The 21,176-nt window shown below is 38.0% G+C and overlaps 1 protein-coding gene across 3 annotated transcripts in view; it reads right to left on the bottom strand.

The window, feature by feature from the left end:
- The window catches only part of SHF (Src homology 2 domain containing F), a 331,977-nt gene that overhangs the window by 38,471 nt on the left and 272,330 nt on the right, over positions 1 to 21,176 (bottom strand). For all 3 annotated transcript variants that reach the window (XM_073652898.1, XM_073652899.1, XM_073652896.1), the window contains one exon: positions 21,054 to 21,173. In XM_073652898.1, the coding sequence (XP_073508999.1) occupies positions 21,054 to 21,173 (120 nt within the window). The remainder of the gene's footprint in view (positions 1 to 21,053; positions 21,174 to 21,176) is intronic.

Raw genomic sequence — 21,176 nt, 5'->3', positions numbered from 1 at the left:
AAGCCAAATCTTGTTTACAGAGATTTTGGGAGGATTGTCTGTGCTTTGTTTATAGCTTTTGTATCCCCAGAAACAGGCCTTTTTGACATTTAGGCAATAGAGAATTACTACAGTGATTTTCCCCAATACAATAAATAAAAAAATATTACTAAGGTATCTTATCTCTTTCTAATTGGCGGGATCCAACTTTTGGGATCTGACTGATCCTCAGAGTAAAGAAGTTACAATACTAGTTAAGCCTTGTTCATTCACAATTTGTCCTTCCACATTGATGCTACGGTCACCAGAGTGATAAAGAATAGCCGTATGCATGTGCAGGAGAACTGATGAAAAGGCCTCTCTCTGTACTTGGGAGTGTCCAAGTGGGACTCACATCAATAGAAATATTATGGTATATGTTAGTCATCGTCCATACCCTTTTATTTCTTATTTAAAGCAGATCTTTCATCATACAATATACACTACATAACATTAAAATAGTTCTTAGATCTGATGTACTTATTATAAAATCCATGTTAATATGCTCGTATAATCCTTTTTGAAAGTTTCAATTCCATCTCCACCCACATAGTCTGAGTGACAATTCCTCCGTGTCCCGCCTCTCTGCTGTGACCAAGATCTCACACCACTTATTACAAGCTGCAGTTTTCAGTCAAGCTAGGTGGACAGAGATTGAATACATTTAGGCTGGGGCTACACTGATTCAGGCTGAGACACAGGCTGTTAAACCCAAAACTGCTTTATTTGGAGGCTATATCATAGTGTAATGTAGGTTAATGGGGTCGCATTGTGACAAGTTTTAAAAAAGTCAGAACCAGCTGATTTTGTTTAATAATTTGCTTATCTGGGTATCTTAGGTTGTTGCAATATAATCCCATTAGCCTGCATTATGCTGCAATGTAGCAGCACAGAGCAATTTTTAGACCGTGCAACCTGTGTTGTGGCCAAACTCACAATGCGATCCTAGCTTTAGACTCACAAGCCCTCTCACTCTTTAGCTGGACTCCTAAAATTGTCATTTTATTATAAGAATTTCACAGTCATTTTAATAAGAAAAAAAGTTTGCTCTACTGTAAAAATAATCTTTGTGGTGCTCAGAAATAAGACATAAGACGTTGTCTTCATTTACACATAGGCTTTGAAAATAAATTTGCAAAATGACTGTAAACACAGAAAGTACTTGGGCACTCAACTTGCAGGATAAAGAAATGATTTTAATCAGTCGACCCACATGAAAACAGATAAATTAATACAACCAACATTTCGGCCATGCCAGGTCTTTTTCAAGGTATAGCTGTCATTGGAAGGGTCCGGGAATCCTAATGTGCGACTAATAAGTGTGTTAGAGGCCTGGCATGGCCGAAACGTTGGTTGTCTTAATTTATCTGTTTTCATGTAGGTCGACTGAATAAAATCATTTCTTTATCCTGCAAGTTGAGTGGCAAAGTACTTTCTGTGTTTACAGTCATTTTGCCATTTATTTTCAAAGCATATACACCACACTCATCAGGTCTAAGACAGGTTTAGAGACGTTGTCCAGGCCTTTCGTTGTGGCAAAAATAACTATAAAGAGAACAGAACTCTGCAGTTTTGGCTCCATTGAATGATTACATCAGGCTACAATGGGATGAAAACAGGTGATTGTGGGTGTGCTGGGAGTCAGATCCTCATTTGTCTGATATTGATGACCCATTCCTAGAATAGGTCATAAACATCTTAAGTCTATACCCATTAATAATGTAGGCAGTTGATATTGTGAAATCTGGTGACAGGTCGCTTTAAGCAGTTATCTTTGATGCGTTAGGTCATATGATATGAGCAAATAGATAATTCTCCGGGGAAGTCGCTTTATAATGTTGGGAACTATGAAACCGGTGACACTACTGTTTACAAGTACAGGTTACAACTGAAATTCTGTAATTGCGCTTGAACTTCCTTTATTCAACAAGGAAGTCATATTATAGGCCAATATGCTGTAAGGAGCCCTCAAGGCTGAAGAACAGGCCAAATCTTCATGGCCTTGATCTGATTAATGTTTAATTAGTAACTTACAGGCCTGAGAATACCCACAAAACCTACAAGGTTGTATACTGATCAAAATTATCAACCATATCTTTCTTAAAATATAAGAGAGAATATTATTTACCAATATTTACATCTTTAAAATCCATTAAAGAATCTAAAAAATACAAAACACTTTAGCGAACCTATGTACAGTCTCCAAATATACAACAAGCTGACATAAACGTAGAACAAACAATTGGCTTCTGCAGTCTTCATAGCTGAAACCTGCCTTTGAAAAACTACATATTATATTACATATACGTACACACATATACATATACTGTACATGCATGTGGAGAGATACATCACATATATATACTGTATATACATACACAGACAAACACATATATATATACATACACAGACACACATATATATATATATATATATATATATATATATATATATATATATATATATATATATATACATACATATATACATACACACACACACACACACGCACTCCACATTAATATTGCAACACCAAGATAGAAAAGTCATGGAATTAAGAAAATCACAGGATCGATAGACATGTTAATGATATGCAAATGAGGAAAAGCTGGAAACAAAATGTTGCTACTGTGAGCAGTCTGAGTGGGCTAAATGTGCTACCATGGCCTACAATGTCTCTGGACTTGTCTCCTATCAACCACATCTGAGACTTCATAGATTAGCAAATGCAAAAGGGAGCTGACAGCAGTGGATCTTGATGATTTGTGTGCCTAAGTGCATTCAGCATGGCAGAACAATCCTCAGACAACCATTAATAACCTCATTGATAGCAGCCAAGGCGTTTAAGTGAGAGGACTTCTGCACATGGTACTCATACTCCATACTGAATACATCAAGATGTTTTGAAAATTTTGTTTCCATTTTTCATCAATTGCATATCATTAATATGTCCATTAATCCTGTGATTTCCATAATTCTACAATCTTCCTTCTTGGTGTTGCAATTTCAGTGTTGAGGGGTGATATGTTTATGAAATTGTATCTGACATATGGCTCTGATGCCGATTTAATCCTGACTCACAATATAAAAAAAATTATATTCTGCAAAAATGTGCTTGATAAAGGTAGTCAATACAAAAATAAAAGGTCCACTGGTCCATTAAACCTTTTTTTGATGAAAAGACGATCATTTGGCATACATTGAGTCCATTTTATTGGCACATCTGGTGTATACTTTAGGAGATATTCTCTGACATATATACTGAACGTGCTCTGCATTCAAGTTTTACACATAGCATTGGAGCCAATTTCCTAAATTCAAATCATACATGCCAATGCGGTCACCATGTTGCAGCAGATGCAAGTGGAAATCAGGCTGCTGCCATAACTGTGGGCACAAAGCCTCGGGTCCATTATGCCTACCTAGAGTTTCCTGCACTGCTGATAGTGATAAAAAGGATTCACCCTATAACCGTCACCTTCTGCATGTGTGGCGCCCCTGAGGGTTCAGTCGCCACAGAGGTACTGCACCTCACCCAGAGGTGTCTCCTTCTCTCAGGTAAGGAGGGAGTGCTGCCCGGAACCCCAACACCCACATTCAACACTACACTGCTCCAGACCGGCAGGAAGGGCAAGATGCAATGTGTTTCCTGCTGAGCCCTGTCCCTGGCTGGAGTGGGGGTAACCAAAAGGTAGGGGGAACCAGTAGTGGGTGTGGGTGGAGGAAGTAGAGTAGGGGAGCACCATAGGAGTAGGTATAAAAAGGGAAGCCATCTTAGGGTGGCAGAACAGTTCAGTAGGTCAGTCAGTGAAGACAGTCTGGGAGCAGAGTCTCCTTAGGAGCTTTGCCCCACAAGTGGGGCCTAGTGCTAGAGGCCCAGGAGGGGAGCAGAGGAGAAAGGCTCCGTTCTATTGAAGGGATCCCAGGGGGTACGGCGAGTGCAGGACGGCACCCATATGCCCCGAATCTGTCAGAAGACAGAAGGATCAGGCCGCAAGAAGAGGACCGGCCCCTGGATCAGCCGTGTTACTCCAGGTCTCGGCTAGAAAAACCGGAGGCTTCCGGCTTTTGTAGCGCAGTTGCCAAAGCCTCATCCTAGTCACCGTGAGGGTCAAGCAGGTCCGGGAACTCCAAGTTGCCCAGAGGGACTTCAGAGCACACGAGCGGTACTGTGAGTGGGGAAGCGCAGGGCAGGAGGGAGAAGACCCAGCATGAAGTCGGTCTAGAGAGGAACATAAGAAAGCGGGGTTCCGTCAGGTGCTGCTAACCTACCTGAGGAAGAGCTGAACCCCCGGTCTGGTGAACGCAGCATGACGTGGGAGGCTGGCACCCGCGCAGTGTATCAGTGGAACGTACATGAGAACTGTGAGTAAAGCAGCGCGACGTGGGAGGCTGGCACCCGCGCAGTGTATCAGTGGAACGTACATGAGAACTGTGAGTAAAGACTCGGATGACTGCACCGTACTGCCTCCGTCCATTATTTCAGTTGCGCAATCATCCCGCCTGCACTAAAAGTTCCAGCATCACTACCCACCAAACTCCACACTGCCCCGGGGGCCCGCTCCACCTGTGGGGAGCAGAAACACCTCAGCTGCCATCCATCACCCCCCAGAGGTCTGTATCAGTGCTGGTAAACCTTACCAGGTACCACAGGTGGCGTCACGAACTATTTACTTTATTTTTATTTTCTATCCAAGGTGCAATCCCCTTTTTGGTTGACCACCCTAGGCCACGGACCGGGCCAGCCACCGTGATATCCCCCACCAGCATCCATAGACCCGGCTGCAGAGTACCCCACAGCCCTGGGGGTACATCAACTTCTGGCGTCACGAACAGGCTTTCGTGCCCGTTGCAACGACATGCTATAGTCAGTATGTGAAAACTCTGTTCGCTTGAAACAATACATGATTTCGTGTCAGGGTCAGTTGTAAAAGCTAGAACAATAAATATGGCTCCTATTTGACTGCAGAACTTGCTGCTTTAATCTGTGCGCATCTCCACTATTTTCGTCTGGACTAATGTTCACAAATAATCCCACATTACCCACACAACGGCAAAAAATTTTTTTACGGACTTATGTGCAAAATAACTAAACATCACAAAACCTATACTGCTAGTAAAACCTTATTTTCTTAAAGCAGTGGAAAGCAAAAAGTAAAAAATTACTTTCCATTGCCTAAGATGCTCTGTATGCCTTATTCCCTGACCTCCGCTCCATGCATGGGTAAACAAATGGGTCAACTTTGTGTCTTGATACATAAGAAGAAGTGCGATGATGTGTGCACATTATACTGAATAATAAATCAGAATATGGGCTCGTATTCAAAAGCAGGATAGGCTAGAAAAGACTCACAAATAATATACAAATGTATTCTTTATATATTTTTTTCATAACTTTTTTTTTTATGATGGAATGAACATAATTGGTCTAAAAATAAAATGTATCTTCTACATTTTCCATTCACAAATTAGACAGTTGGATTGATCCTTTCACTAGTTTCCATATACATCCTTTGTATTTTTTTGGATGCAGCAGTAGGTTGATATGTTAAAATTGAAAGGTTGTGCTAAGAAAAAATTAAATTTAGCCCCATATAAAAAATAGAATAAAAACACCAGGAACAAACATAGCATGTATGCATTTGTACTATTGCACTGCAGACCAGTAGGTAAGGTCACAGTCACCTACAAGGCTTTTCGAAAGCAGGGGCCCAGCTGAAAAATTTTTATTATGCAGAAGTATTTATTAGTTATTTAAAGGTATGAGGAGTGGAGCAAAAAAGTGGGCACCCCTTTCTTGATATGGTCCACGCCACCAACACCGTTTTTCTTGAATATCACAGTATCTAGAGGTTGAGTAAAAATTATTTTTGCTAATTGATCTTATAGTTTTTGGAATTCAATTTATGTACAGTGAGAATGCAAGAAATACACAGGCATTTGATTTCTACCAATCTCCAGGTCTTTTCCAGAGTATCCACATATTTATAAGGCTTCATAAGCATTTTGTACATACATGAAGGATTTTCTAACATGATAACAAATAGCCAAATTCATAGCTTTTTAAGACTCAAGACACTCCCATTGTTCACCCAGCTTAGACAGACCCCATAAAATGTGGCAGGCCTGAATACACCAACCCCTTCCCTACTATAACATTTCCCCTCTTTCTGCATGCCTATCAAATGGCGCTGTCCCTTCCTAATGAAAAATTGGCTAAGCCACCGCTAAATTACATGGGGTCGACCATTCCGGGGGGATATCGCCACACATCCCTTTCCCTGTCCTAACTATGGAGTGCACAGATTTGTCAGGCCTAAAGACATTAATCCCTTCCATACTCCAGCACAAAGAAACCTGAAGATATAAAAAGAATCAAATAAGCCAACAAAAATATTTTGCCTATTGAACATCGAAGCCAAAAACAAGAAGTCAAACAGCTCCATTGATGGAAAACTAAAATAAAAAGTTATGGTTCTCAGAAAAAAGCAACAGACCCAATATTTTTTCTACAAATTTACAAAATACAGTATAACAGTTTGTCATTGCTGTAATTGTACATACCTGGAAAACCATCTGCCGTCAAGTCATTTTTACTGTACAATGTAAGAAAAATTGGCTTAATTGCATTTTTTCTCACCATTTCACTTATTTTTCCCAGTATATTGTATAGCAAATAAATTATGGAATTGAAATCGATAACTTGCACCACAAAAAAAAACAAAAAACCTTTATTTGAATTATTTAGACGAAAAAATAAAAAATATGGCTCTTGTAAAAAAGGGGAGGAAGAAAATAAAAGCACAAAAATGGAAACTGGCTACAGAGGGAGGGGGTTAATATAGCGATGTGATGAGTAAAACGAATGGAATAAAATATAAAGGCTGTAGAAGGTGCTAAATGTATGATTTAAATTTATTATTAAAAATCAAATATTTTGCATATAATTTTTATGAATTGGAACTTGAATTTACCAGAAATGCTTCATATTCAGAGCAGAGATATATATTACACATTTCTTTTAACGAAATGTCTTCTATTTTTCCTCCTTTAAAATTCAGCTTTTTTTCTCCTAATACTTATCTACTTATCATTCATTGCTTTCAGCCTTCAGTACTTCCATCATCTTGAATTCTCTCACCTCTCATTTTTCTCCAAGGCTCCCTTGCTTCTCTCACCCTTTTTGGCACATGCACAGATTAATTCCATTAGATCTAATAACCAATTCCTCATAAGTCAGTGAGTAAGCACTATTCAAGCCTATAACAGCTAGAAGAGCTCAGAAAGAGATAAAGCCGTGACATTGTCAAATACCACGTCTACTGATTCCATCTGACGGCCTAATGGCCCTGTTGCTCTTAATTTCAGTCTCAGAGTTTGAAATGTTTTTTTTTAACCTTGTTGCTTTTTTTCGAGGCAGAAAACCATGGGAAACATGCTTATTTCATGTGCTCTTGTAGATCTATTTTATTTTTGGATACTGGCTTGATACACACCCAAAATGTTGGATATTGTTTATTAAAGGAGTTGTCCACTACTCATCTCACTTCTTCCGAATGTATATGATATGTCTGAAGGTGGTGACAGTGAAGCCAGCGCTGTTTGGCCACAGTGATTGCCTGACATTCCAAAATGGGCGGACAGGCATGATGATGTGGAATTAAAGTTCCCCTGGCATTTTCTTTGAGACATGCACCTGCATTGCAGCAAATTACTCAGTTTTAAAGGCCCTATTGATAATGTAAACCTTTTCCATTTGTTTCTATGCATAAAGCAACTCTTCCATTTAAATGATTTACAAGTTTCAGTCTTGTACACGCTTTTTGCCAATGTTTTTTCTCCTGAAAGTCACATTGGAATCATATATAATTTATTTGGCACCGACTGAAAAACACTTTTTTTTTCCAGCTACAAAACGTTGGGGAATTGCTTAAACCTGTTCTAAATGGAAGCAGCTAAATAATCTAAAATACAGAATTGTATTGTGTTCTCTAGAGTTTGTTACAAACTTATGTAGAAATTACAAGACTTAATAATAATTTACCACTGAATTACAGGGTGTGTAGCAGCAATGGCAGATGACTGACATATACTGTGTAGGACTTTGCTATACACATATTTATGACTCTCCACCACATTAGCTATTTCTAGTGTCTTGCACACCACGGTTTTGAATTACATTTTATTGTCTTAATACACCATTGATTCAGAGTTTCCATTCTCGTATAGATTTAGGTTTTTTTTTCATCTTATTAAAACTTAAGCTACATTTTTTCAAAATAAATTTGCATCATGCACCAGTGCCCTGGACTTATGCATTATGTATATTGTAAAGCTTAGTTTGCCGGAAGGGAAACAACAGACTATAAAAAGTCATATGAAACAAGTTTTCAAGTGAGTTTCGTCAAAGGTCGCTCAAAATGAAAATGACACCCATTAGGATAGTTTATGCATCCTAAAAAGAATGAGAATGCAATACTTCAGCGTCAGATCTTGGTACCATTAGGACAAGCGACTCCATTTAGGAGTTTCTGTAGTTTATTCTCCCTCTCCTTTCCTTCCATTATAGTCTTTTGTTTGCTTCACTGTAGATATAATCTTTCTCAAAATTATTTTCTTATTGATGGATTAAGCAATTCCAATGGGTATATTTGATGGCTTGAGCTTTCCATATAGTGATGTTGATCTGGCAGATTTTAAGGTAAACCGTGAAATTTTTCATCAGACCTGATTGTAGGTGAAGGTATAGGACTGTGAAGATGCAAGGTATGTATGTATCCAGTTGCAATGGTCTGTCTAACAGTATTGGTTCTACAGAATCGTGGTGTTGAGACTGATGTCTGATTCTCAGTAAGTATTGCCAAGATACTTTCCAAATGATATGGAGTGCCTAACAGAAGCCACGCTAATGGAAGCTCTTGAGAGTCATCAGGTAATAGTCGTAAGTAACTGATGTCTCACTGCCAAACAGGAGAATAGTGACACATATGACCATGGATTTGTTTTCCTTTTTAAAGTACATCTTGGCATAGGACCCTAGTATATCAGATGTTAAGGCCAGAGTGGTTTGGATATAGACTGGCAAAAATGGTACAGCCATCTGGATTTTGTATGTAAATTATTGCTGTCTCAGGTACTTTTGTCTTGGCCTTCAGACAATGTAGGATGGAGAGCCCTTAGTGAAACTGAAACTAATTAAATATATGTATACATACACATATAGTAGATATAAAGAGCCTACACACCTCTTTTAAAATGGCAGGATTTTATCATGTAAAAAAAAAATCATTCAAAAAAATAATACAATATCAAGAAGAATCATTTCAGATCTCTTTCCACCTTTGATGCCACCTATAATGTGTGCAATTCAATTGAAAAGTAAACTAAATTCCTTCTAGATGGAAAAAGAAAAATAATGTGGTTGCATAAATATGCACACCCTTAAACTAATACTTTGTTGAAGTAACCTTTTATCACAAGTAATAAAAAAATATATAAATAATTTAACAAAGGAAGCTAGCCCACCAAACACCCAATGCGAATTTCACTGTTACAAAAAAAAAGGGCTGTCCGATATCTTAAATGTCCTTTATAAATATCTATTTTAACCCCTTACCACTTTTGCAATTTGTTTTATGTTAAAATACCCAACTCTTCTCTCTATATAGCTGATCCTTAATGTGCTTTTTACTACTTTACTTCCTGTGACATCTTGTTTGAGGGGACGTGATCAGGAGGCTGGGGCTGCACTTACTTCTCCCTTCCATCACCTTACCTAGAGCAGGACATCATCAAGTGGCAGCACTGTGGACACTTACCACCGTTTCTTTCAACACCAACCTCTGATTATAACTGAAATAAATAGCACTGGTAGCAGCTGTGGGAAAGGTGACCACAGCGCCAGAACACTTCTTCTGTCACCATCAGCTTATTTCTCTGAAACAGGACATTATTGGGGTGTGGCAATAGAAGCAGTGTGAGTGACACAAGCACTGACCCTGATTATGATTGGTTTCAGAGCGGTGATAGGAGCAGGGTGAGTGACAGCAAGGCCCAACCCACAGCTTCTATTGTCAAGTTCTATTACATTTTAATTAGCGGTGAGATAATCTGGCAAAATTCTAATTAGCCAGATCGCAGGGATTCCCCCCCCCAAAAAAAATGTGATTCGCAGCAGACTTCTTTTAAGTGAATTGAATGTCCCTTATTAAGCTCTGGAATTTCTCCAGACCCCACAGCATAATAAACATTAGATGTAGAAAAATAAATACTTATACTTACCTTACCACTCACCTATCAAACTCCACCGCTCTTCACCGTTCCCCATCAGATTTCTGGTGCATCTTCTTATCACCGCCATCAAGCACTGAAATCAGGGGCCTCTTCATGCTAGGCCAGGACTTTCGGGTTTGTAGAAGCCTGTGACATTTCTGTCTAAGTGCATGTTGGGTCACAACGTCATAACATCACAATGTGCGTCAAGGCCATGAGCCAAGACATCCCAAGCCTTTTCAGAGCCGGACATCTCAGCTAGCCCAGGATTTCAGTGCTTGGCAGTGATGAGAAGATGCACCGAGGACCGGACGGTGGACAGTGAAGTATATTTTTTTAACCGGCTTCATTTGCCAGGTTCACTGAATTCCTAAAAATACTACACAAATTCACACTGAATCTAATCTATGTGTAGATTAGAGAAGAGTGAATAAAGAAGATGAATTTTTGTTTTTAACCGTTTGCTAACTATTGCAAAAATTCAAATTTGTATAGTGCAGAAATGGCAGTTTTTAAATATTCAGGGAAATTCCAGACTGTATTCCTCTGCAGTTTATATTGTACAACTAGCTGTAGCTATTATACAACATATCAAAAGACAAATGAGCTGCATTGTAAAATGCTACATAGCGATGCCCCATTCATTGTATATATTATGCTTACACATCTAAGAAATGTCTCCCTCAGGTACTGGAAACATGCATTACAGCCCATTTGACTTTTCTGTTACACCGAAGTAGACAAATATGTGAAAAAAAAAATAGTAATTTAATAAATATTAGAACAAAATGGATCAGTTCGAAATGTAATTGTGCAGTATACAAAATCTCTCCTCTCAAGGACAAAATATCGCATAAGACTGCAGCAAGGTTATTGGAAGCTAATATGCTTTAGGGCTTACGAGGAAAGAAAATTGATGGGGGATGTAGAGCATCAAGGTGTTATAAGATCAGAGAGACAATTTAGAAACTATCTTACCCAGCACTGACAGCTGAGGCAAGATTTCTAGATACCACTGCACAGACATTGTGATTTGACCTTAAAGCCCTTGTGTCTTTTAACACATGAATTACCACCTCAATATCAGGGTATATTATCCAACAACTCAGAATGTATTTATACTTTAGTACGTAGCTTCCTTTACAACTACAAACATTTTGTTTCAGTTTACAGTACATTTTTAGAGATGACAGATGAGAGAATCTTTTGAAATTCAAATTATTCAGCTTTGACAAATTTTTCCCAAAAATGTGGTTTGCAGCAAACTGATGCACTGTGAATGTCAATTAGTGTAAAGCTTCAAAATGCCCTGAACACACATGTACAATCAGTGTCGGACTGGGGTGCCAAGGGCCCAACAGTAACCAACTCTGGGGCCTCACTTTTCAGCTACATGCAAATGTGACATTATCCTCAATCACAAATGTATATAACAATGATCTGGGTAGATTGTTAAATGAATAAGATGCGACCTCTGTACATAGTTATTCAAGTATAAAATGCCATGTACTGCTTCTATAAGAGTATGGTGGCCCACTCTTGCACAGGGGCCCATGGAAGGATTCTCATGGAAGAATCCAAGCCTGTGTACAATATAATCCCGGGAAACCCACTTTCAAGCTCTTTAAAACAATTAAAGCCTTTTTAAAGTAAAAATTATGTCAAAATATATGCACTAATGTTAACTCTTTTTCCACTGCATTCCTATCACATTCTTCCTATTTGTCATACTTACTCAGTGTTTTAAATTTACTAAGCTGCAAGTTGTGAATTCCTTTCACTATCCAGACTCCCTACAAAATGGGGAAGCGCATGGTCAAGCCTGAGGTCCTGTGAGCCTCTTTGGTTCATGCAATCTACTGCTTTTTGGAAAATGGTGATGGCCTTTGCTTTAGTGATTCATGTGAATTGAATTGCAAATTGTTTAAATTTTACCGGGTTTACCAAATTTCCTAAAATTTCAACATGCCTTCCATTCACATCTAATTGATTTGCTCAGCTCTACTATACATTTATTCAATTTCACAAATTTTTGATGTTCTACATTTTCCACAAATTAATAAAAAAATAAAAAAACAGCATACTGTAGATATATACTGTAAACTAAACAAAATGTATGTTTTAGAAAAGAAAACTATATATTATGGCATTGTACACAAATTTTATAGGGCTGTATTGTATAGTCTAAAAAAACCTCTGAAATTCATTCTATTTATTTCCATCCTTCAATTTAATATGGAAGCATATGGAGGGTGGTCGCTAATGCAGGACCTCAATTTAGCTTTGTAGTGAAAGAAATGCCCATAATACTGTAAGTAAAAAGAAAACAAAAGAAATTCCACTAAACACTAAAGCCAAATAAAAGCAGTTTTAGCCAATATTGATTTTTTTTGTTGGATACAGTACTAGGAGACCTCAGAGGGTTCCACGTGTGTTTTCAGGGCAATGGGAAATTTTGCAGTATTGGTTTCCTATGAATCTAAGTTTTTTAAAAATTTGTCAAATCTGTTAAAATTGAATTTCAAAAGATTTGGTTATCTGTAGTAAAGACTTTTAAAGTTCACTAAATACTACATCTATTCACAATGAACAGGAGACTAAATCATACTTTATGACATTTTTTGCTGATTTAAAATGAAATGTGAATGGTCATTTGGAGTCCGTCTAATATTTTTCTGTAGTAATGGAGAAGTAGATCATGACTGTTCTGTACATAGCATATGTACATGCATTACTGACTCTCCATTACTGGACATGACCACCAATTTATTGTTATTTTGTCCATTTACTGCACATACAATTTAGTAAGACTGCTGTTTCTTAATGGATGCTAGTAATTTACACTGGCCCCATAGGGTCACCATGCTGCTACAAAGCTATTTGCAGCAGATAAAAGAGCAAATGAAACCTTTAAGCAGCTGGACAAAATCCTTTTAATTTTAGAGCCTGGCAAAATAAATACCTGATTAACGAGAATAGACAGAAATTGCTAAAAGAATGTTGGTCATGTCGACAGCTTGCAATAAAAATATTCTTTGTGAATTATAGTTTAGGATGGAAATGATCTAAATATTATTTCAGCATACTGTGAAGAACAGTTATGTCTGTATTCAAAAAACAGGCATTATGCAGTCAAAAAATAATAATTTAAATAAAACGAAAAGAAATAACACAGCAAAAAATAGAAAGGGGCAGCAGTATTTACCTGCTAAGGTCTTAGAACTAATGCAGCAAACTTATATAATAAAGATGGCAGTTCATGGAGAGGGCGATTGCTAAGTATTAAAATTGCATAAAAGCGGGTTGTATAGAGCGCTGGTCACACATAAGTAGTGCAGAGTGTCGGACTTATAGCCTATTAGTGACATCCATACTATTAGATTAGGCGGGCTGACCAGCACTAAGTGCACCCATGAGAACAGACAACCTAGTTTACAAGGTCAACAATAATGGGCTTGGCTACACCCTGAAAGATAACGTGCAAAAAACATATACAAAATATATCTTTTAATTTTAGTGTTAGAACTTGCAAGTGCGAGGACCCTTGATGCGGGTTGCGATCTTGAATACTTTGGCCAAAATATCGATTAATACCTCATTTATTATCTTATCTTTCAGAGTGCAGCCAAGCCCATTATTGTTGGCCTTGTAAGCTGGGGGGTCTGTCCTCATGGGGTGCATTTAGTGCTGGGCAGCCCGCAAATAGTATGGGCATCACTAATAGGCTGTAATAGACACTGTGCGTTACCTGAGTGTAACCAGCGTCCTATACAAGCCGCTTTTATGCTGTGCAGTATTTTGCTCCTGTGTTGCCGCCATCTTTATTATATGGGTTTGCTGCATCCTGTTCGTGAATTAGTTCTAAGACCTGGGCAGGTAAATACTGTTGCCCCATCCCCCCCCCTTTTTTTGCGGTGTTATTTCTTGAATTTGTGGAGGATTTTTTTATTCCTCTTTTTGTGACTTTGCTTTTAATTTTAGTGAAAAAAAAAGAAACCTGGATCTGTGACATGGCAATCGCATAAAAACGCTCAAACGACTCAAGGAAAATGTCGCATTGATCATATTTGTTGGTAATAGAGGATGGAGATTCATGCTGTAGAGAATAGCTATGAAGTCAATATTTATAACAGTTCATCACTAAGATATTTATTCTAGCCTGGAAATAATTACCAAGCCTTACATTTCTTTTTATGGAGTTATGTCCACCGCTAGCCGCATTGATTTTTATTGAAACTCAAGAAGGATGAGAAACAAGTTCTTTTCACACTGATGTCAGTTTCCCAGCTCATCTCAGACTTTTACATAATTGGTAATAAACATAAATACACAATATTCTGTAAATGTCTTACGTAGAAGGAAGACCTAATGCTCCAGTAATTTATTACTTCCAATTCCCTGCCAGATTTCAGTAAATGTATGAAATGAATAATTACTAGACAGGGAGGAGAGAAATTAAGCTGCAGGCTCTCGGTTTTAGCATTTCAGAGAAAAAGCATGGGGGGGGGGGGGGTAAGCAATAGGGAAAATAATTAATTGGTCAAAGTACACAGCACAAAAGCAATCAACCCACTCACCAAGCAGAGATAGTCTGAAAAATAAGCCATGCACACTTTACAAAACCAACAGTAATAAGCACACAATATGCAGCTTTGATTCCACATTCCTGGCTGCATTGTGTCTAATATACATGAACGGCTTATGTATGTCTGGTGTAAAGTACTTTATTTCACATTTTACAGTCACATGATTAAACAGACCCATCTCCGTCATTAAAGATAATCGAACGGCAGGTTTTTGTTTTGTAATCTGAAGACAGCAGAAGATAGGACTTGAAACACAAATTTCAGAGATGTGTCACTTATTAGGCTGTGTGCTGTTTGTTTACAATGAAGGTTTTATCACCTGGAGATCATCACTGCCTGGACTACAGCTCATGTGCCTGCTAGACCGACCACGCCCCCTCTTGTGATAAGCAGCTCACTGTCAATAGGCCATGTACATAGAGAGCCTGGTATGGGAGGGGGAAGCTGCTCTTAGATGAGATAGCAAAAACCTGGAGACAGATTCCCTTAAGTTGGCAGAGTGGAAACTGTCCACTTTGCCTTGTTTTGCATTAACCCATTAATTTGAATGGGCACTATGTAATGCTTCATTTTTCTCTATGGCAGCATTGTAAGGATTGTCCAAAACACAGGAACAGCAGTAGATTTTAGGTAGCTTTTATCCGTTTCAGGAATTGAAGACAGGAGTAGTCTGGAGCACAAACGGCAAAGTTTACAAGAATAAGGCTGGATATAATTAATGGGCATGAGCATTCAGGAGGTCAATCAAGTTTACATTTTCACTGGCTGAGGTTCAGGGTTGCAAACTTGACTTTTTATTTTTTTCTGGACAGCTTATCAAAAAATCACGGACAGTCAATATTTTTTCTGACACATTGGAAAACTATAATAAATCATTATGATTATAAGAGATACATGTATACAGCCCATAATTCTGATATTTAGACATTAGCTGCATTCACTGTAAACTGATGATAATTGCAATCAAATTAATCTGTATGAGTTTTTTTAACTTAAAAAAAAAAATCACTGACACTATACATTTTTTTTTACAGACAGGACAAAAAAGTGACCTATTTTTACTGACTATCCTGGAATTATTGTGGTTTAGGATCCAGAAAATAAGCAAGTAAGCAACCTTTTCATAGGGTTAATAAGGCTCTGCTCACTTCCGAATTGGAGGTTTGTGGGTCAGGTGATGAGAGATCTTATTCATTGGAATAGGACATGTGCACAACTATTCTATTCTGATGGAAAGGACATGTACATGATACAAGTCACACGCACATGAGAGCCAATAGATGCTTCAACATGACACTTCCAGTGACGTGGAAGTGAGTGGAGCCGATAATCCACTTAAAGGGAACCTGTCACCAGGAAAAACACTAACGTGCAGGTTAATAGCATTAATCTAGAAAGACAATATAGTCGGCACTCTGCAGTCCTTAGTGGTGCACGTGTAAAGTAAGTTACACATGGAAGAGATAGGTCCCGGCACTCACGTGTAGAAAATCCACATAGAAGATCTACAAAACGTTTCAGCCCCTCACGGGCTTTTGTCAACTGTGGATAACAACGCAACTTTCAAACACATATAGAGAAATTCAAGGAAATGACATCATGATTAGAAAGTAAGAAACCACAATGAAACATTCCAATCCATTCACAAAAAAATTGGAATGTGGCCAACCCCATAAGCAAATATTTATATGTCATTCTTTGAAGAACAATTTGTTTATGGTCATAATCTACAAGATACATGCCAAAACTTGGCTAAGATTTTTAGATGACATTTTTTGCGTATGGGAGAGGCCACATGGGACATTGATGGAATTCTTTGATTATTTAAATCCGATGTGGACTGAATTGAAATTCACAATATCGTGTAGTACTGAACGTATGAATTTTATGGATATAATGGTTATAAAAAATGGTATTGGATGATTTGAGGTGGATTTATATAGAAAAAAACATGGACAGGAATAGCCTCCTACATTTTAAAAGTGTGTATTCATATTCACTGAAAAGGGCGACCCTAGATCGCAGTTTTTGAGGGGGAAAAAGTAGTGACTAATCCCTCAACTTATAGAGAACGCATAGGTGAGGAATAAATTTCATTCTTGTGGTTATCCCAAACATATTCTAGATCAGGCTGAAAAGGATATGCAGGTTGAAGGGGTTCAATCAGGAGGGAATTTGCCATGTATACCCTTTGTGAGAGAATACCATTCCATTAGTGTAAAAGTAGACCACATTCTAAAAAAACATTGGCATATCCTGAGGGAAGCTTTCCCAAATGTAGTGGAATTTCATATGCCACCGCAAATTTGTAATAAAAGGGTTCCCAATATTAGGGATAAAGTAATACAATCTGACATTGGGAGTAACACACAAGTCCCTAGACAAACATTTCTCTCTACAAAGAATAAGGGAACTTATCCCTGTTTGGGATGTGCACAGTGCAACAATTCTATTAAAGGGGAATATTTCTGCCACCCCCACACCGGAAAAAGATTTTATATACAAGGTTTTTTTTACTTGAAAATCTACAAATGTTGTTTATTTGATAAAATGCCTCTGTGGTTCAATACACATAGGGATGACTACGCAAGCGATCGGCACACGAATAAATAAACACAAGTCTACAATCCGATGTTGCGATATTACATTACCGCTGCCACAACATTTTAAAGAAAAGAATCAAAGAATTAAAATATCGAGTCATAGAACAGATAAATGGACCCAGGAGAGGAGGGAGCCTCAAAAAACTCCTTTTGAAAAGAGAGGCTTTCTGGATCTTCACATTAAACAGTCTGTTCCCTAATGGTTTAAACAAGGAGTATAATGTGAGTCATATGTTTTAAATCTATCATCTCTCCCCCTTTTTTAGACTCTACAGAGCCACTGAATATATTTTACACCAGGTGACATAACACCTCTGAAGGAGATCAATTAGAAGGAGATCATCTATGGAAGTGAAATTTACAATTGAAGCACTCGTGCGATGTGTTCGATCGGAGTATTATATATTCAGTATGGTTAATAAACTTTTTTACTTTGAAGAAGAAATAATAAGGGTTGATAATGGTGATAGGGCATTATATGATACTGATAGAGTATTAAGATTAATAGCAGCATAAGGATAGTGAAGACTCGATATAGATTAGTACATCATGATAATATATTTGTATATCCAAATTAATATCTACTTCTTGATACTATCATATATTTGAATAAAAAATAACTTTTTTTGTAGAGGAGAAAGATTCATAAATAGTAGTATCATTTTCTATACAGATGTATTAATTAGTGGCATGCTTATTTAGAGCAGGAAAATTTGGGCTTATATCTTCAAGGGGTAAATTATAATGGGAGCATTGAAAAAATGAATAAAAAAAAATCTTTTATATAAAAACGAAATAATTAAATTAATTCATATATATATGAGAAGCAAGTTCATTTATAAACATACAGTGGGTACGGAAAGTATTCAGACTCCTTTAAATTTTTCAGTTTTTGTTTCATTGCAGCCATTTGGTAAATTTTAAAAAGTTCATTTTTTTTCTCATTAAAGTACACTCTGCACTCCATCTTGACTGAATAAAACAGAAATGTAGAAATTTTTGCAAATTTATTAAAAAAGAAAAACTGAAATATCACATGGTCATAAGTATTCAGACCCTTTGCTCAGACACTCATATTTAAGTCACATGCTGTCCATTTCCTTGTAATCCTCCTTGACATGGTTCTACTCCTTCATTGGAGTCCAGCTGTGTTTAATTAAACTGATAGGACTTGATTTGGAAAGGCACACACCTCTCTATATAAGACCTCACAGCTCATAGTGCATGTCAGACCAAATGAGAATCAGGAGTTCAAAGCAACTGCCCAAAGAGCTCAGAGACAGAATTGTGGCAAGGCACAGATCTGGCAAAGGTTATAAGAGAATTTCTGCATTACTCAAGGTTCCAAAGAGCACACTGGCCTCCATAATCCTTAAATGGAAGACGTTTGGGACCACCTGAAGTCTTCCTAGACCTGGCCGTCCAGCCAAACGGAGCAATCGTGGGAGAAGAGCTTTGGTGGGAGAGGTAAAGAAGAACCCCAAGATCACTGTGGCTGAGCTCCAGAGATGCAGTAGGGAGATGGGAGAAAGTTCCACAAAGTCAACTATCACTGCAGCCCTCCACCAGTCGGGCCTTTATGGCACAGTGGCCCGATGGAAGCCTCTGCTCAGTGCAAGACATTTGAAAGCCCGCATAGAGTTTGCTTAAAAACACATGAAGGACTCCCAGACTATGAGAAATAAGAGTCTCTAGTCTGATGAGACGAAGATAGAACTTTCTGGTAATAATTCTAAGCAGTATGTGTGGAGAAAACCAGGCACTGCTCATCACCTGCCCAATACAATCCCAACAGTGAAACATGGTGATGGCAGCATCATGCCATGGGGGTGTTTTTCAGCTGCAGGAACAGGACGACTGGTTGCAATTGAAGGAAACATGAATGCGGCCAAGTACAGAGATATCCTGGATGAAAACTACTTCCAGAGTGCTCAGGACCTCAGACTTGGCCGAAGGTTCACCTTCCCACAAGACAATGACCCTAAGCACACAGCTAAAATAACAAAGGAATGGCTTCAGAACAACTCTGACCATTTTTGACTTGCCCAGCCAGAGCCCTGACAAACCCAATTGAGCATCTCTGGAGAGACCTGAAAATGGCTGTCCACCAACGTTCACCATCCAACCTGATGGAACTGGAGAGGATCTGCAAGGAAGAATGGCAGAGGATCCCCAAATCCAGGTGTGAAAAACTTGTTGTATCATTCCCAAGAAGTCTCATGGCTGTTCTAGCTCAAAAGGGTGCTTCTACTCAATACTTTCAGTTTTTCTTTTTTAATAAATTTGCAAAAATTTCTACATTTCTGTTTTTTTTTCAGTCAAGATGGGGTGCAGAGTGTACTTTAATGAGAAAAAAAGGAACTTTTTAGAATTGACCAAATGGCTGCAATGAAACAAAGTGAAAAATTTAAAGGGGTCTGAATACTTTCCGTACCCACTGTATAATGTGAGGCATGGGAATATATGCGATATGTAGGAGGTATTATGTATGGTTGGAGGATTGATTATGAGAACAATTACATCTGTTTCTGAATAGAGTATTAAATTGTTTGGGCATGGGCATATGATATTAGAGAATTATTTCATCTAATTTTTTATAATTTTGTATGATTAATTTTATTTTATGTAGATTATTTTTGATGTTTTATTATATGTAAATCATTTTTTGATGTTAGTTTTTTTGTAAAAATTTTTGTAAATGGATTGGAATGTTTCATTGTGGTTTCTTATTTTTTAATCATGATGTTATTTCCTTGAATTTCTCTATATATGTTTGTAAGTTGTGTTGTTATCCACAATTGACAAAAGCCTGTGAGGGGCTGAAACATTTTGTAGATCTTCTATGTGGAATAAATGAACTGATTTTCTACAAGTGAGTGTTGGGACTTATATCTTCCATTATTAGCATTAATCTGACCGGCACCAACACTTAGCCAAACACTGCGGAGAGAAAATTAACTTTAATCCCCTCAAAGCGTTCCGGCTTCAATCATGAGGGCACCGCTCTAAGTAAAAAAAAAAAAAAAAAGTCAGTGTCAGTCAGGGTCGGGGGCACGGTTACACCTGCCGCTTTGTATAGTCAGAGCGATGACTGAACCAGCGCCGGCGCTGTGCCCGTGACTAAAGCCAGAACGCTGCCGAGGGAACAAAGCTCATTTTCTCCCAGCAGTGTTTGGCTACATGCAGGCGCCGGGCAGGTTAGTAAAGTTATTAACCTGCAGATTAACCCCATATCTGCAGGTTAATAGTGTTTTTTTCTGGTGACAGGTTCCCTTTAATGTTTAGTTGTTACACAGTTTCCAGTTGCCAACATTGCAAAGGTCTTCATGTTTGTTTAGTTCAAATCCCTTTAACACTGGCTAAGGAAAATATTAAACGTCATATATTTTTAAAAGCTCAGGGCAGTTAATCAAGTTAACATAATTATGGATTTTCAGCACTGTAATAATTAACACAAAGCACAAAATTTGGTAATTTAAAGAATAATAAAATTGATGCTAAATAACAAAATCAAACTGGGTTTCTTTTGAACAATCAGGTATTCCCTTGTTTCAGTATAAAATGTGGCACCTACTTCAGTGATAAGGAAAAGTCAATCTTGCTGGTCTCGCTGTTTCGCACCAGGTAACTTGCTTCTTTACACAGCCTCAGGAGACTCTCTGCATCTGTGCGGCTGATTGCACCATGGTACCAGCTG

Source organism: Phyllobates terribilis, unplaced genomic scaffold (genome assembly GCF_046119375.1).
Source record: "Phyllobates terribilis strain yellow unplaced genomic scaffold, ASM4611937v1 Scaffold_11__3_contigs__length_659146591, whole genome shotgun sequence".
Classification (NCBI taxonomy): domain Eukaryota; kingdom Metazoa; phylum Chordata; class Amphibia; order Anura; family Dendrobatidae; genus Phyllobates; species Phyllobates terribilis.
This window is presented reverse-complemented; position numbering and strand designations above follow the sequence as displayed.